Genomic DNA, 19,150 nt, shown 5'->3' on the forward strand with positions numbered 1-19,150 from the left:
TCTGAAGCCCACAGAGGCTGTGGGCGTCCACCCGCGAGCTTTACAAGCACAGCTCGGGTCCCCTTCAGAGGGCTTAAGGGGCCAAAGATCGCAAACTTGATAATCTGCAATTTTCCGTATTTACACGGAGTCTGACAATGGATCCTCCGTGGATACTGAGGCCTGTATTTTTCTTCTGTACTATATACTGCAGTATATTCTTCACCTCTTCCTGAAAAGGAGAAGTCATTCAATTGTAGTCATAATTTCAAATGTTATCCACACTGCTCTAAATTTCATCGGATTAGAGCAGTGGTTTTCAACCGCTGTGATGTGGCACACTGGTGTGCCGCAAGGCTGCCTCAGGTGTGCCGCAGGATCAGAGGAGGCAGGCAGCAGCTGTGTGCCTGTGTGCTGGAGAAGCAGCTGCTTTGAGCCTCCCGTGGCAGGCAGCACAAGCAAGGGAGCAGCTAGGGAAGGGGCTGGTCATGGCTGCTTTGTGTCCCACGCAACAGCTGAAGAGTTCGCTTGGAGCTTGCTCCTGCTACTGAGCACGACTAAGGCTGCAACCTGATCCTCACTTTCCTGAGAGTAAGCCCCATTGGCTACTATGGGGCTTGCTTCTGAGTAGACATGCATAGAGTTGGGCACGAAGAAGGTTGTTGCCTGCCTGCATGCTGATTGGCCAACAAGAGAAGCCTGGAGGAGCCAGGAGGTGGGAGCTGTGGAGTGAGTGAGAAGAGGGAGCCAGAAGCAGGCAAGCAGGTACATAGCGAGCAAGTCTGCTGAGGCCACTGAGCAGGCATGCATAGGATTGGCCTCTGGGGGTGCTATCCCATCCAAACTCACCTGGAAGTAAGCCCTATTGACTATAATGGGGCTTACTTCTGAGCAGGCATGCATAGGATTGGGCTTTTGGTTGCACTCTTTTTACTCAAATACACAAGCAGGTAATTGACACTTCTCTCTCCTCTTCTCCCCCACCCCACCCCCTTCCCCAGGAATATCCCCCCCCAAATCTCACAATCACAGTTAGCAACTCTCTTACTGTCCCTCCCCTCACTTGTCAGCATCTTCCAAAGATACATAATCACTGCCTCACATTCTCTCTCTCCCCCCACCCCCAGTTTAATCCTGCACTTGTTTCAATCATGTCTCCTCACTGCCCCCACCCACATTCTCCACTATGTGATCAACCTACCCTGTCTTTGCCAACACTTTCTAGCACTTTTGATAAGAATTTGAACATAGAATTTTTCCTCCTTTTCAGAAACCATGTATATGTCCCTCTCCATGCTTCTTGTCAATTTTTTTGTCATGTAATGATTTAATTGTATTAATTTTATTAATTCAAGATTAACTGTAATGTAGAAATTTAACGTAAGTAAAAAACTGGTAGTGTGCCTTGACAATTTTAGTGTCTTGTCACTGTGCCACGAGCTGAAAAAGATTGAAAATGGCTGGGTTAGAGAAGGATGCCTTCATCACCTTCCTCCAGGCGCTTTTGCCTACTATCACAAATTACCTGGTTTCTCTTTAGTAAACAGAGAACAAGATTATCTACCATGGTCAACTGGTTGGCAATATTTTCTGTTGAAGTGTATGCAAGTCCTGAGGCAGACCCTCAGAGACAAAGATGTTGAGCTATTTGTCTAGTTTCCCTTTAATTTTATTCATAGTGGCGCAACGCTAAGAATGTTTACTCAGAAATAAATCCCATTCAGCTCTATGGGTCTCTCTAGCACAGAATTGCAGCCTTAGTTTTTATCCAAGCAAGAGCTAAGAAAGATGATGTTTCAGCAACATCCTCACTTTATTAGAGTGGGTGTCTGTAGAATTATGACAGTGTGTACCCCTGCTTCCTCTTCATTTAATTTCCTTCCTCATGCCAGCAGAACAGGTTGCCCTAACACAGCATGGCTTGCCTTGTAGAAAACTACAGAGATCCTGAATGTCTCAAAGTTACAGTTTGACAAGAAGTCACTCCTACAGACCATTCTGAGGCCAACAGAGGCCAACAGAGTGGGTTGTGAGGCATTATCAGCCCAGCGTGTGAAATCACTGCTCTCTCTCCCTCACCTAATCTCAAGGAATGCAAAAATTCTTACCAAAAACGGTTAACAGATCGGTTTCCAAACTGGCCAAACCACATGAGAAGCAAGCTTTGTACTGCCTACCTTCCAGCCGCTGTCTGCACTGGTCAGAGAACATGGGGTTGGCAGTTCTATCCACACATATGCCATTCTATTGAATCGCAGGATTTAATAGGACTATTTTAACAAACTGCAGAATATTTGAACTAAGCAGGTAATCTAAACTTTTAATTAGATGTCTATTTTTTAAAAATCACTTAAGTTGCAATCCTGCACACACTTATTTGTGAGTACACACTGAAGACACAAGAACTTACTTCTGAGTAAACATGCATAAGACTGCTCTGAAGGTTCTTCACATTAAGAATTGCAGGTGTGCATCGCTTAACAACAGGGATGCGTTCTCACACTTCTGTAAATTAAGCAATGCCTGATGCTAAAAGCTTTGGAAGCCTCCAGGGGCTTCCCTTGGCCTCTGAATGCCTTACAAGGCAAAAAAAGTCACTTCTGGTTTCCTCAGGAAACCAGAAGTTCCAATATTTTGGCTGAAAAGGCCATTCTGAGTCTCGCAGAGGCAGCGCGTGCATGTGAGCTGCCTCTGTGGGGCTCAAAAAATCCCTCAAAGTGAGGGGAGCACTGCTCACCTCAGCTTCAGTGGCTTGGGGAGGAACAATGACCAGAGACGTTCACCTGTAAAAACGTTTCACAGTGAAACTTTTGTTTACACACCAACAACAATATTCCATTCTTATCCTGTATGCTTTTTTCCTGCTATATTCAAGAAAAAACAAAAATAAAACACACCATAGCAACTTACAAACACAAAAAGCACAAGGAAGCACAAAAAGCACAAGGAAGATATCCTTATTAGCAGGCAGATTGGAGAGCATATTGCTGTGTTTGAAGCTCTTTAGGTCAGAAGAATATTCCTTTGAGAATTCTTTGTTTAGTCTGTTTTAAGCACCTGATGCAAAGGGAATACACAAACGTCAACATGTTTGCCACGGCATCCAAGATCCAAGTAAATCTAATCAGACTAGATTAATTTAAAAACTAACTTTTTAGAAAGCCTTTTCTAGTGTTCAGATTCTGAACCCGACGGTTCTATATACTGTACTATATTACTAACTGCTTAAAAAGCGTGCATGCAAAGACACCCCACCCTACTACTTCCACCATAAGAGTGTGGCAAAATTGAGATTTATATCACTAATGAATGCTTCACAGAAAGTACTCCTTTTAGGAACTGGGAAGCTACCACAACCCCTTCTATACTATTATTTAACAAAAGCAACAGAAGTGGATGCACATGCGTTTCTCCTAAACTTAAATTATAATAAATCTGAAAAGTTAGGCTAGTTTTGGAACATTCTGGATGATGGCTCTTCAGAGTCTACCTCTCCCCATTTTATTTAATCTACATGCTCACCTTGGCTCATGTTCTTGGCATGAAGTGGTGTTGACAAACTCACAGACCAGCCATTTTTCTGGGTTGAAAATAGAGGGAAAGAGAATATGGCTGCAGAGCAAATGCAACCAAGCTAATTATCCTGAAAAGAGGTGTTGCAGGTAGTGAGAGACAATGCAGAAGCAACGGCTCAGTGTCAAAATAGGCTCAGTGTCATTTGCCCACTGAGGGGCCTGACTTTTTTTGGAAAAATGAATAATATTTCCTACACAGGACTTAAATGCTAATGCGAAATGTTCCCTTAGTTCTGGAAGTCCATAATCCCCATTTACATGGCCTCTCAAGCAGATATTCCAGGAAAAACTTTCCCTGGTGAAAAGCAATGGAAGATAAAGCTCTTAGGCAAATCTTATGAGAACAGTTCAATCCTACCAACAAATGGAAGTTTTCAGATATTTTATATTTATTTACTGCATTTCTGCCCCACATTTCTCTCTGAAGGGACCGAAGACGGCTCACAAAAGTATAGTTCAGTTCAGTTCAGTAAGTCCTTTATTGGCATAAAATACAGAGAAAGAAACAAAACACAAATATACAACAACATCACAAACATAAACATCAGTCTATTCCTCACACACTGCCCAGAGTCCCAGAGACAAAAGTATAAAGAAATACAATCAACATAAAAACACCATTAAAACATAAATTACATTAAAAACCCTTCACAATTAAAAATATAAAAACAATAAAGTATTAATACAGTAAAAAGATCAGCAGCAACTTTATAGAAGTCCTAAACCCATAAAAGCCAGAACGTAAAAAGATGTTTAAAAGGCCAGGAACTCAGAAAGTTTGTCTAAAAAGAAATGTCTTCAGGCCCTGCAGGAAGGCCTTGCAGGCCTTTCCAGGGAGGGAGCAATTTGAAAATCAAGAGGGAAGGAGTTCCATAATGTTGGTGCCAATACTGAGAAGGCCCTATTTCTTGCCGCTGCCCCACTCACCTCCCTGCACAGTGGCATTTATAAAAGGGCATTCTCTGATAATCTGAGGGGATGAGCCAAATTATATGGAAGTAGGCGGTTTCTCAGACACCCTGGCCCTGAGCCATATAAGGCTTTAAAGGTCAAAGCCAGCACCTTGAATTGGGCCTGGAAACGAATGGAGAAGCAGTTAATTCACCAACCTCCAGTGACTACACAGGCCACTGCATTCTGTACTAATTGCAGTTTCCAAACTGTCTTTATGTAGATGTTAAACAGCATGGGGGACAGAACAGAACCCTGTGGCACCAAACACCTCAAGATCCAGGGTGCCGAACAGGCATCCCCCAGCACCACCATCTGGGACCTATCTGCCCAGTAGGTCAGAATTACTGCAACATGGTGCCCCCAACCCCCAACTTGGCTAAACGAAGGACACCATGGTCAATGGTGCTGAAAGCATCTGAAAGGTCCAGCAGGACTAACAAGGACATATTCCCCCTGTTCAGTCCACGGCAAGGCGACCAAGGCTGTTTCCGTCCCAAAGCCCAGCCTGAAACAGGATTAAAAGGGATCTAGATAATCCACTTCATCCAAGACCCTCTGGAGGCGAGATGCCACCACCTGCTCAACCACTTTGCCCAGCAATGGGATGTTTGAGACTGGCCAGTAGTTGCCCAACACTATTGAGTCCAGTGAGGGTCTCTTCAGGAGGGGACACACCACCACTCACTTCAAAGCCAGCAGCAGGACCCCCTTCATATTTTTGGAATTCAAAAGAAACATTTATCATTCATTTTTAAAAAATACAGGATATAAAACTTGTTTGAAACAATTAAAAAAAATGTGCAACCTGAGTTCCACTGAATACTCAATCACATACACTTGTAAAGGCATTTTTTCTTGAACAAATAAAATGCAGTGTTTAATTTGACAAGTATGAATACCACCTGCTTCCTACAGAACAAAACAGAGATTCCTACAAACATGTAGAAACTAGCTCCAAAAAGCTAGCCTGCTGGCAAGAAATCATCAGTATGATTTCTAAGTAGTCAGCCAACCAGGGCTTTGGCATTTCTACATAATTGTTATAGAGGGTGGGAGCCCAGATGGCAACCAGAAGAACAGCAGTCACTTCAATAGCAATAAGACAACAGAAGGTCTTATTTTAGAGGAAAGGTGCAGGGTGTGCTGAATCTATTATTATTCATATGTAAACAATATTTGTATATCAATTCCATGTGCAAACAACTGGATTAAGGACATTCAGCTTTAGCATTCGGGTAGGGTTTTTGTAGACGAACAGGCCTTGCTGAGGGAGAGTCAGCATGGCTTCTGTAAGGGTAAGTCTTGCCTCACGAACCTTATAGAATTCTTTGAAAAGGTCAACAGGCATGTGGATGCGGGAGAACCCGTGGACATTATATATCTGGACTTTCAGAAGGCGTTTGACACGGTCCCTCACCAAAGGCTACTGAAAAAACTCCACAGTCAGGGAATTAGAGGACAAGTCCTCTCATGGATTGAGAACTGGTTGGAGGCCAGGAAGCAGAGAGTGGGTGTCAATGGGCAATTTTCACAATGGAGAGAGGTGAAAAGCGGTGTGCCCCAAGGATCTGTCCTGGGACCGGTGCTTTTCAACCTCTTCATAAATGACCTGGAGACAGGGTTGAGCAGTGAAGTGGCTAAGTTTGCAGACGACACCAAACTTTTCCGAGTGGTGAAGACCAGAAGTGATTGTGAGGAGCTCCAGAAGGATCTCTCCAGACTGGCAGAATGGGCAGCAAAATGGCAGATGCGCTTCAATGTCAGTAAGTGTAAAGTCATGCACAATGGGGCAAAAAATCAAAACTTTAGATATAGGCTGATGGGTTCTGAGCTGTCTGTGACAGATCAGGAGAGAGATCTTGGGGTGGTGGTGGACAGGTCGATGAAAGTGTCGACCCAATGTGCGGCGGCAGTGAAGAAGGCCAATTCTATGCTTGGGATCATTAGGAAGGGTATTGAGAACAAAACGGCTAGTATTATAATGCCGTTGTACAAATCTATGGTAAGGCCACACCTGGAGTATTGTGTCCAGTTCTGGTCGCCGCATCTCAAAAAAGACATAGTGGAAATGGAAAAGGTGCAAAAGAGAGCCACTAAGATGATTACTGGGCTGGGGCACCTTCCTTATGAGGAAAGGCTACGGCGTTTGGGCCTCTTCAGCCTAGAAAAGAGACGCTTGAGGGGGGACATGATTGAGACATACAAAATTATGCAGGGGATGGACAGAGTGGATACGGAGATGCTCTTTACACTCTCACATAATACCAGAACCAGGGGACATCCACTAAAATTGAGTGTTGGGCGGGTTAGGACAGACAACAGAAAATATTTCTTTACTCAGCGTGTGGTCAGTCTGTGGAACTCCTTGCCACAGGATGTGGTGCTGGCGTCTAGCCTAGACGCCTTTAAAAGGGGATTGGACAAGTTTCTGGAGGAAAAATCCATTATGGGATACATGCCATGATTATTATTAACATTATTAACAGTATTTATATACCGCTTTTCAACTAAAAGTTCACAAAGTGGTTTACAGAGAAAAATCAAGTAACTAAATGGCTCCCTGTCCCAAAAGGGCTCACAATCTAAAAAGACGCAAATGAATACCAGCAGACAGCCACTAGAACAGACAGTGCTGGGGTGAGGTGGGCCAGTTACTCTCCCCCTGCTAAAAAAAGGAGCACCCACTTGAAAAAGTGCCTCTTACCCAATTAGCAGGGGTGTATGCGCAATTAGCAGGGGTGATGTGTATGCGCAACCTCCTGATTTTAGAAATGGGTTATGTCAGAATGCCAGATGCAAGGGAGGGCACCAGGATGAGGTTTCTTGTTATCTGGTGTGCTCCCTGGGGCATTTGGTGGGCTGCTGTGAGATACAGGAAGCTGGACTAGATGGGCCTATGGCCTGATCCAGTGGGGCTGTTCTTATGTTCTTAGTTATTTAAAATGAATAGTTCCACTGCAGGCAGAATCTGTCCTAACAGATAAATTCTTTGTTAACTAAGATGCTAATTCTTTAAAAGACAGTCAATTAGCTCAAGGATCAACACTGAAAAGCATTGGCCATCTTTCTGTAGAAGTCTCATATTTCCCACTGTGGGCTTTGCACAATTACAGTACTAAGCTAACCATGATATGGCAGGGGTATGGCAGGAGTATGGCAGAGGTCCATTCGGTTGGGCACTAACCATGGGCACCTATCAGAGGGCCTATCTGGCCAAAGTGGCCCCTAAAGCTTCAGTACAGTAAAAGAATCCAACTGTACCATCAGGTGGCAGGCAGGCACATCACAAGGGGCCCAGTCCAGGGCTTTGCCCAGGGCACCTAGCAACCTGGTGCCAGCAGTTCTCAAAACTGAAACCATTATGTTCAATGAGAGTCTACCACTCAGAGAGTATGCCTGGAACTGTACCATTAAATAAACTAGTGATCAGAGATTTGTGATGTCAAATTCTATTCATTTATATCGCTGCTTCCCAACCTGTGGTCTTCCCAACCAGGGTCTCAAGACCCTGAGAAGTGTTCAGCAAGGTCACATGGAAAAAAAATCCTCTCTGATCACTTCCAGCCTCTTGCCGAGTGAGCACTCCCCCAAGGACCACCAGAAAGGGTGGAGAATGGACCACCTGCAGCTAGCAGCAAAAGCAGCAACCCACACATCTTCACTATAAAGAATAAATCTTAAGAAATCTCTAATAAGTCTTCTCTGATTATTACAAATTGAATTGTACATTTTGTGTGCTGGGGAGTTGCATGAAGTCCACAACGATTCCAATTTTTGCCTCAATGGACTCCTAAAGGTTGGGAATCACTGATTTATATGAATTCTGATGGCATATTGAAGGTAACAGTTATATGCACACTTACTAGCAAGTAATCCCCATTGAACTCAGTGTAGCTTACTTCTCAGTAAACAAGCTATCAGGTTTACATTTCACTACTACTAACCTTCTATATGAAAAGAACATTATATCCTCAATGGAAGCAATGTTGAAAGCACAAGAAAAATAAAGTTGTAAAATCCTTTGCATCCACCACCAAGTGGTTACCCTCAAAGTGTGAGGCACACAGCCATTATGTCATTAGCACAGCACCTTGCTGAAAAATGGTAAGTGGGGAAAGGAGGTATCTTATTGCTTTAGGGCCTTCCATCTGTTGTCATGCAAAACAATTTTTCATTATAGACCATTCCAACCACACCCTGTCCTTAGAAAATAGAAGAGTTGTCCATAGCAGCTTTTTCAAAGTCCCATGCACCATTTCAGGGTTTAAAAAAATCTTAGAATTTTACCTTTTAAACTAGCTATATTTGTATTTTACTGTGGAAGAGGCATTGAGACTAGATGAGGCAAGATCTGGAAACCATTTTAGCTAAGATAAATATGGTGTTTCTCCAGAAGTGTATTGTATCCAAATGGAGTCTGAGGCCCCAATCCTATCCAACTTTCCAGTGCTGATATAGCATGACAATAGGTTGTGCACTGCATCCTGCAGTGGGAAAAGTAGTCATGGAGACATCCTCAATATAAGGAAACATTTGCCCCTTATCTTGGGGCTGCACCACAACTGCATTGGTGCTTGGAAATTGAATAAGATTGGGTCCTGACTTGCTCAAACTAATATATTTTATATTGCTGCCCTCAGAATTTGCCTCTCTTTGAGCACTGTTATAGCAAAAATAAAACAAAAAATCTTGAAGCACCATAAAGATCAACACAATTATTATGACATAAGCTTTTGTCACAATAAATCTATTCTTAAGATACCAAAAGACTCCTAGGGCGCAATCCTAACCCCTTATGTCAGTGTTTTCTAGCACTGATGTCAGTGTTTTCTAGCACTGTCATAAGGGCAATGCAGCTCTGAGGTAAGGGAACAAACATTTCCTTACTTTGAGTGACATCCAACATTTACTTTTACTTTTTTACTTACTCCAAGAGTGACATCCAACATCCAACAGCAGGATGTAGTACATGTCCCATTGGCACCACTATGCCAGTGCTGGAAGGCACTGACATAAGGGGTTAGGATTGCACCCTTAGCTTTATTTTACTATGAGAAGATGCCATGTTTTCCACAAAGTTCTTAAAGAGAGCCAAAGAGTACAATATCCTGTAGAGACCCCTTGCAATCACATCCAAATAAAAGCCATTGAGACAATTCACGCAATCCACAAACGGTTAATTTGGATCAGAAATGTGGACCTAAGCCTTCCAAGACTGGCTGACTCTCTCTCCTTTCTCTGCTTGCACACCTCCAACATCCTGTTTTGCTTAAATTAGATGGCACACATCAGGAAAAGCTGGGACCTGTGGTGTAAGGCTGATTCATAAACCATAATGAAAGATCAATATTAAATTCTGGTTTCACATTCCAGTTTGCTAATCGGAGTTAAACTAGAGATCCTTACTTCACACAAACCATGAAACCATAGTCTAAACCAGGGGTGCCCAAATCCCGGCCCATGGGCTACTTGTGGCCCGCTGCAGGTCCCCATCTGGCCCCCAGGGGGTCCCCCCACCTCCAATGGGCACCCGGCCCTCAGCCCAGCCCGCGCTGGCCTGCCACGCGAGCTCTGCGCCTTGCTCTCCCTCGCTGCCACTGAGCTCAGTGGCAGCGAAGGAAAGACGAGCGCAGCCGGCGTGCAGGGCCTTTTATAGTGGGAAGGTAATGTGAGACTTGCAGGTCTCGCATTACTTCTCACTATAAAAGACCCTGCACGCTTGCCTGCTAGTCTCTTCCTTACCCATGGGCTGGGCTGCGAGCAGCTCCATTTGGCTCTGTTCAGCTCCCTTCCCTTCCTCCCCTCCTGCAGCCTGAGCCGGGGGGGGGGGAGAGAGAGAGAGAGAGATCATGAGGGAGGGGAGCCCAGCCCAGCCCAGCTCGCAGCACGTCTCCCTCCGAAGGGCTGGTTGGCTGGCCAGCCAGTCGGCCGGCCGGCCGGCGGCCAGGTAGGCAGACAACAGCACCAGCACATGGGCAGGCAGGTAGGCAGGCAGCTGGGCAAGCAGGCAGGCAGCCCAAGCGAGGGAAGGAGGGAGGGCGAGGGGGCAGGTGAGCAGGCGGGTACGTGAAAGTGTGAAAGATCCCCCCTCCATTTGTGTGTGTGTGTGTGTGAATGGGATCATAAACTGGCATGAAGATCCCCCCCTTCTTAGGGTGAATGTGAGCATAAACTGGCATGAAGATCCCCCCCTTCTTAGGGTGAATGTGATCATAAATTGGCATGAAGATCCCCCCTAAGGTGAATGTGATCATAAACTGGATTGAATTCATTCATTCATTTTCTGTCTCTAATATATTCATTTATGTAAATTTATTCAAATTTGAAGTGTGAATTAATTCTTTTTTTTTTCTGGCCCCCAACACAGTGTCAGAGAGATGTTGTGGCCCTCCTGACAAAAACGTTGAGCACCCCTGGTCTAAACAAACCTGGAATTAAATGCCTAGGTTCCACACTGAAACCCAGACGCTAAACGAAGGATTATGATCACATCAGACTTCAAGTCGCATTCACAAACCAAAACTAACGTTGTGTTAGTTGTGTGAGCAAGTTCTTTATTTAAACTTCTCCCCAATTCATGTTATCTCAGTATGATACCACTGGTACAGTCACATTACTAGAAAGTTTTGCTTCTCTATTGCCCCGCTGCCAGCAGACATGCAATGTTAAGTTGAACAGCCTATGATCAAGAGGCCATCCTGGCTACTATGCCTAGCTTGATAAGATCCGACATTGCCTAAATGAGTCCCATATGCAACTGATGGGCAGAAAATCTCAAGAATACCACTGAACTAGTCTCCGTCTATTCATTTAACCACTCAGAAAAGGCCCTCTGCAAAACCTGATGCTACTGCATTTTGGGTCACAATCTCTCAGAAGAAACTCCAAGGGGTAATTTCTAACAACATACTGTACATATAGGGAATTTTAGCAAACAAAATTGCCTCTTTGCACAAGTGCTTATATTTATGTGTTTATTCAAAATTGTGTGCCATGTCTTTCCCCCACAATAGTGAACGCCTAAGGTGACTAACAAATAATACAATTTAAATAATCATAAAAACTACAAATCAAGAAAATTATGCAATATTAAAACAGCCAGCAGTGTAAAAAACCAAAACATAAAATACCCAGCACACATAAAATCAGTAATAAAATTATGGCAAAAGACCCTCAATTATAAAACTGGTAGCATAAAAACATCTTAAAGGCATAGGTTATTGCAAAAAAGGTAATACAGATAGCAAATAATGAAAACAGCAATAAAGGCAGCATGGGCAATATAAACCCACCATAGTCCCTCCAACCACCCTAAATACACAGAGAAAGTACAATGAAACCAAAGTTTTTATTCCCCTCTGGAACACAAAGCACCTCTTAAATCTCTTAGGAAGGAATTTTCCTAACTGTGCTGCCACCACAGAGAAGGCCCTCCCGCTTGATACCAACCCCCAGAATCTGTTGAAGCAGCACACTTAGGAGGGTCTTCTCAGAAGGACCTCAGCAGGAAGCCAGAAGATCTCTCAAGTATTCTGATCCTAAGCTGTAAATGATCAGTTTTAAATCAAGTACTTTGAAGTGGGCCTGAAAACGAACTAGTAGCCAGTGTCACTGCCGAAGCACAGCCCAATAACAGTCAAACCACCAAGCAGAAGTAACCAAAAGGGTCACCATGTTCTATACCAGGGGTGCCCAAACCCCAGCCCTGGGGCCACTTGCAGCCCTCGAGGACTCCCAATGCAGCCCTCAGGGACACCCCAGTCTGCAATGAGTATCTGGCCCTACGGAAACTTGCTGGGCCCACACTGGCCCGACGCAACTGCTCAGTGTGAGGGCGACTGTTTGACCTCTCGCGTTAGCTGTGGGATGAGGGCTCCCTCCACTGCATGCTGTTTCACATCTGTGATGCAGTAGCAGCAGCAAAGAAAAGGCCAGCCTTGCTTTGTGCAAGTCTTTTTATAGCCTTGAGCTATTGCAAGACTTTCATTCATTCATATAAGTTCCACCTCTAGTATATTAATTTATGTAAACTTATATAAATTTATTCAAATTTTAAATGTAAATTAATTCTTTTTTCCCCGGCCCCCGACACAGTGTCAGAGAGATGGTGTGGCCCTCCTGCAGAAAACTTTGGACACCCCTGTTCTATACTAATGATAGTATCTGGACAGTCTTCAAGGGCAGCCCCATGCAGTGCTTGTTAGACTATTGTAAATGAAATATCACCAAGGCATAAACCACTGTATACAGAGTTGGGGATTATATACATAAATCACGTGGTGCACTCATATTAAAATATAGCACAGATGTGTCAAACTTGTTTCATACAGAGGGCCAACGTCAACATTCATGGTGCCTGCTGAGGGCTGGAAGTGACATCATTAACCAGAAAGTGATATCATTAAGAAGATGATGGCCAGAAACAAGCACTTCATTCTCACCTAGAAATTTATTAACTGCAAATGACAGAAGAGAAAATGTGCAAATCTTGTTCATATTTTCAAGATGTGAGAGAGCCTAATTAAGGCCCAGATAAATTGCTTCCAGGAGCCGCATCCAGCCCTCAGGTCTTATATTCCTGCTCTATGCTGTACTACTAGAAGGCTACCTTCCTGTTATCCTGAAGCTACTAATTGTAACTGCCAAATGCCTTTCAAGTACTTCCAATACTGTTTAACTACACATTCGCCCTCAGGCTGCAATTCTATACACACTTACTTAGGAGTAAGCGGCACTGAATACACACACTTACCCAGGAGAAAGTGGCACTGAATAAAGTGAAACTTATTCCTGAACAGCCATGAATATGATTGTGCTGCCACTATGATTTATAACTGGTCTTGGAACAGAAAAAAACACAACATATTAATGATCCAACATTAAAAATCCTCTAATCTAGTTATACATTCTTGAAATTAATTGTAATAATCCTATTAAATACAACCTTAAAACCCTCCTGGAACAGTGACTTAAAAAGACAAAAACTAAGTAAAACAGAGATCCTACATTTAAACAGTACTTTATTCTCAATCTGTCAAAAAGTACACATTCCACAGAATCAAAGGTTATCCATCAAGAGCAAAAAAAAAACCCACAGGAGAGATCAGGACAACAATTTGTGTCAACACAAATACCCTTTGAAAGAACATATTCTAGCTTTATATGTAATCTTTGTATTTTGTTAGTCAACTGATCAGCATGAGACCACAGATCCAGATACAGGTATACTTGGTTGCAAACAGGATAAAGAAGGAAAAGCTACACATTTTCCTACACATAGGAAAAGAATTCCACAAGAATTGGAAATGGGAGGAAAACAGCAGTACCTTCTACAGTGGTATTCTTAAATGTTTTGTGTTGCCACTTTTCAGATCAGGCAAGGGTGTGTGTTGCTGCACTGCAATGCTCAGGTACAAAACTCCACTTGCACCTCAAGATAAAATGGTTGGCATTTCCACCAAGGGCATTGTGTTGTAGTCAGAATCATCACATAGTGCCCACTGTTTTGAATGGCCATATTAAATGGATGCCAAAACTATTATTTTGTGTTTCACTTTAATTACCCACCCATGCACCTCCCTCTCCCTTCCTACCTCATCAGAAGAGTCAAAGAAAGAAGACAATGAACACAAATTGTTTGACATCAGCTGCTTCAACCATGACATCTACAGGGTATATGCAGTGTGGCACCATAAGAATGCTTTTCAATGTTCAGAATTTGACCCAACGGATAGCAGGTGAAATGGAGGGCAGTTGGAATTGCAGTTGCCTTTACATTGATTGCAAAGAATACAAGCTGAAGTACCATGAATGCATGCATGCACACTGCGAATTCCACATTTTGTCCTATTTTCATGAAGCTCTGTAACTTGTATGTTTCACAGGGACAAAGAATAACTTTACTAGGGAAAATCACCAGCTAAATGACTATCATTCCAGTATATACTGCTACCTGTGGGCCACTGAACAAAACTCATGTCACAGTATAGAACCTGACACTACAGACATTAATGTACAGACATCTTAAACATTTATAGGTGTTTCTTCTGGTTGAATGCATGGTAAGAAAATACAAAAATCAAAATCATCATAAGGGGAGCCACTGAGCTAGGGAAATCTCAGAGGTTTAGCTTACGAGTGAGGGTTGACCTAATTTTTATTTGGGGGTGGGGTAACAGCTGGTTCTGGTTTCAAAAAAGAATCCTTTTGCTTCAATCCAATACAAAAGATTTATACGATCTGCAAAGAAACCAATTTTTATGCCTGCTGTACTTTTATACGTAATTTAGAAAACAAGGTATATATTTAGAAGTATTTCACATGGTACATGCTGTGACAAACCTAGGATGAGATCTAAATGGATAAATTATGATGGCTCTAGCTTTGCTACTTAATGCCCTTTGATAGGCTCTGTAAGGAGTGCACTGTAGGACATTTAAGATGTAAACATGTGTTTACATGTCACACCTTTCATTTACCAAAATGGTTAAAAGATGTACGAGTATGTACAAATATGTAATGCTGCCTTTAAAGACATCCTGCTATTCCATGGACGAACCTTCTTCTCCATCTGTGGAAGATAGCAGTATGCTATTGTCACTTATAATAGGCTTCCTTAATCATTATGCAGAAAGATAGAACTTCTTTCCACCTCATACCTTGATTCAGATGTTTCAAAACGTATCTATACTGTCAGCAACCCTGTAGATGCTGAGTACAGTGTCAGGCTGTAGCACTGCAACCTCTTATTAAATAACATGGCCAAAGTCTTCTCATGAAGCAGCATTACAGTTGGTTAGTCAATATTGCATTCTTCAAGGATGAACCAATGAGTTTGCCCACAGCTTTGCCTCCCTGCTCCCTTGTAGAAAAATGTTCAATTAAAAAAAAAAGAGATTCTAGTTCTCTATGGAAGAAAACCTGAATAAATTATGCCTTGCTTCTGTCCTTCCAGCAAGCCGGTTAATTGCATTTGTTTCCTATATCTCTAAACAGCCTGGTACATTAATTACATTCTGTAACACCAAGCTCCTGTGATTCACTCTGTCACTTCCACTGAGCACTTTAATTGTATTCCTTCTAGCTACCTACAATTTTAAACACTGGCTAATAACTACATTTCTGTAGACTGATGCTTTAGAATTTATGAATGGTTCCAGTGTACCTTGGGTGAATCACAATGCTTCATAATTTTTTTGAAATGATAGGGCACATTACATGGTGTGTTATACAACTCATGAGCCAATACTTACATATTCCCTTACTCCCAGCTTCTGTTTCTATGGCCTCATGTGTTATTGGGGGATGTAGTGGGAGGGAGGCGTGGTACTTATGAAGCCGGTAACTGCATGCAGTAATTGTAGGTAATACAATATCACTCTGTGTTTACAAGAGAGGCCTCTCTTTGATATGGATACGTTAAATGCTTTTAAGCACCAGCTTCCTGCTGGAACTAACTTTGCTCCTATAGACTGGACACAATACATAGCAAGCCAGAGCTATGAATTAAGGTAGAGGCCAATAGTCTGTTCAAATAATGCCAAACTTTCAAATTAGGACAATATCCACAGATGTTGTTATCATTCTGTGCCTCCCCACTGGCACTGTCCAGATTTAAGTATGTGCACACATGTGTGATGTAAACTACTTGTGTACACTAGGATGTAGGTTGTACAGTCTGGACTGTGGTAAAAATATATGCATTTACTGTATATCCACATTATGTTTTCTTTGAGCACTTCTGCCTTTTCATCAGGACCCATGTTCTACTGAATTACACTCTACTTATCATACACACACTGTTGATTTAATTTCATTTTTTTTCCTTCTCAGTTCCTTCATTTAACACTAATTTTTAAATCGCCAGGTGAAACTTTCTGCAACACATTTCTGGACTAGGCAAACAGAAGATCTGGGGTTTACTACAAGCTAAACAAAAGACAAAAACCCTCTGCAAGGGAGATTGCCTTTCCAGCCAGGGTGATACCTACAACACCTGTTCAAAATCCCCATTGTGTTATTAACAGTGGGAGCTGAGCTTCTCCCTGTGGCAGAAGCTGGTTGAGATTCGGCTGTACAGGGCGGTTTCCACAGCCAGGACCCACTTCCACACTCCCTATTATGTACACATTACGCCTGACACCACATCTCAAGGGCATTTTTATTTCACACCTTTTAGTGCATTCCACATGTTTGTGCATTTTCCTGCATGCACACACAGCTTTATGCACACACACAAATGGAGCACTCACAACCTCATTGTGGCAAATTTCTAATTCAACTTTCAATTGCGCCCTTTAGGCTGCAATTCTAGCCACATTTACCTGGGAGTAATCTCCACTGACCATTGTGGGATTTACTTCTGAGTAGACACACACAGGATTGGGCTCTTAGGCTGCAAATCCTATACACACTTTCCTAGGAGTAAGCCCCACTGAACATAGTGGGATTTACTTCTGAGTAGAGATGCATAGGATTGGGTTCTTAATCAGTCGATTTTCCACCTAGGAAAGTTCAGCAGGAGGCAAAAATAGCACTAAGAGGAATCTGTGGGTGTCTCCTAGAGATTTACCACTGTGCTTCCCCCCCTTTCTTGCTTGCTTACCATTAACTATATTTCCACGAAGTTGGCAAATAAGAACATGGGGTTCTTAAATCACATCTGTCCCTCCTTCCACCCTAAAACAAAAAAACACACAAAAGCCAACCGACCAGTCACACACACACACAATCAACCCACCACACACACAAAAATCAAGCACAAACACACACACACCAACCCACCAACCACAAACACACACACCAACCCAACCCAACACACACACACACACCCCAAACAAGCAACCAACCAACCACACACACACACAAACCAACCCCCCCCCCCCCCCCGCAGCACGGCGGGTCTGAGCCCAGGTCTCCTCCACGCCGTGCTTGAGGCCAGTTGGAAGACGCGGCACTTCTGCAACTCACCCTCAACTTGGAAGTGGACGAAGCCGAAGAGCAGGAGCGGCGTCAGGAGCCCCATCTTGACATATTCCACAGAAAGCGGCTCCGGTCCCAGAGGGTCCTCGCTCAGCGCCAGGGGTCTGCGGGGGAAGGGGGCTGGAGCGGGAGCTCCATGCAGCGCGGCGCCCGTGCCCGGGACTGCCCCCTCCAGCGAGGCCCAGGGGCTTGCTCAAGGGTGGCGAAGGCTCCCCACGCAGCCCGCCCGGGGCTTTCCTCGGCGGCAGAGTTCGCGCAACTGCGTGCGGCGCGCGTCCCCAAGAAGTTCTCCGCGGGGGAGAAGGCGCAGGTCCTGCCTCGCCTCGCCTCGCCTCAGCCCAGGCGCCTCCTAGCCACGCAGTGGCTCCTTCAACTTCCCGAGAGGGGCGCCTGAGCCACCGCTGGCGCGGCGCAGCCTCCCTCCAAAAGCAGCCCGGCGACGACGCCCACCCCAGCGCAACTCCCAGCAACGCGCCTCTGGGCTGCGGGAGAGGAGGGCGCGCCGACGAAGGAGAAGCCAGCCAGCCAGCCAGGCGGCTTCCCTCACACGCAGCCCGCTCTTTCTCCTGCGCTGCTCTCGCCGGAGCAGCAGCAGACACGGGGGCGTGAGGAGGAGGGGAGGCACTTGGGTTGTGTTGTTTCCCCAGCCAGGGAGAGAAGCGCTGGAGGATGTGGATGAAGCCACAGGGGCCGCGTCGGGAGGGAGAAGCGCGAGAGACGGCTGAGGGTGGAGGGGAGGACCTGAGGAAGCAGCAGCACCCACACCCCCAATACCCCCACCCACACCCCCTTTCCCCTCTCTCCCACCCCCCTTTCCCCTTCTCCCTCTCCCCACCCACACCCCCTTTCCTCCCCTCTCCCCACTCACACCCCTTTCCCCTTCTCCCTCCCCCCACCCACACCCCCTTTCCTCACCCCCCTCCACTCATTCCCTCCAATGCCAGTCCTCTTTACTGTGGGCCATAGGTAACATTTACATGATTGCTTCTCATTTAATGGGCAGGTAATTTTCTTGCTGAGCGATTCCCTGGAAGCCTCTTGCCTAATTATTCAGTCTCACTTGCCTCTTTTCCCCTCTCATAGGGAGCCCTCTTTGAAAGACAGGCATGATTTTAACCTCTTCCCACACCACTTTCATGTGGACAGCCTCTTAAAATACATCCTGGCTCAGCCCTACCTGGAAAAAAAGCCTTATGTTTCATCTCGAAGCACTAAAATTATCAAGGCACACATCTTCAAGGTTTTTGACAATGGACATGGCACACCATGCTTCCAGTGGGGCGCTCGCATCCCCCATTGGCCCTACTTATATGACCTTCCCCAAATTTCTTGTGGCATACCTGTGAACCACTCATGGCACATCAATGTGCCATGGCACAGCGGTTCAAAAGTGGCTGTTCTGGACTCTTCAGCAAGGGCTTAAATAATCCTCAAATTCTGGGTGATGTGCTCTTGGTTGCCTCCTGTGTCTCTGTATGATTCTTGCTGCTGTTCTCCCCCCTTTTCTAATCGACCCCCCAACTGTCCTTTTACTTATTGTTGTATTTATTATTTTTCTTTATTGTACACCTTGTTGTTTTCTGTTAACCTGTATGCTGCCTTGGGCATTTGCCTTGGCAAAGGAAAGGTGGGACATAAATAATAAATTCCCACCAAAAATA

At 44.3% G+C, this 19,150-nt stretch overlaps 1 protein-coding gene across 1 annotated transcript in view; it reads right to left on the reverse strand.

Moving 5' to 3' along the window:
• ROBO2 (roundabout guidance receptor 2) overlaps positions 1–17,962 on the reverse strand; it is a 606,994-nt gene extending 589,032 nt beyond the window's left edge. Inside the window, exon 1 of the mRNA XM_066622392.1 lies at positions 17,478–17,962. Coding sequence (XP_066478489.1) covers positions 17,478–17,532 — 55 coding nt within the window. The 5' untranslated portion in view covers positions 17,533–17,962. The remainder of the gene's footprint in view (positions 1–17,477) is intronic.
• Between the last annotated feature and the right edge of the window lie 1,188 nt (positions 17,963–19,150).

Source organism: Tiliqua scincoides, chromosome 3 (assembly GCF_035046505.1).
Source record: "Tiliqua scincoides isolate rTilSci1 chromosome 3, rTilSci1.hap2, whole genome shotgun sequence".
Taxonomy (NCBI): Eukaryota; Metazoa; Chordata; class Lepidosauria; order Squamata; family Scincidae; genus Tiliqua; species Tiliqua scincoides.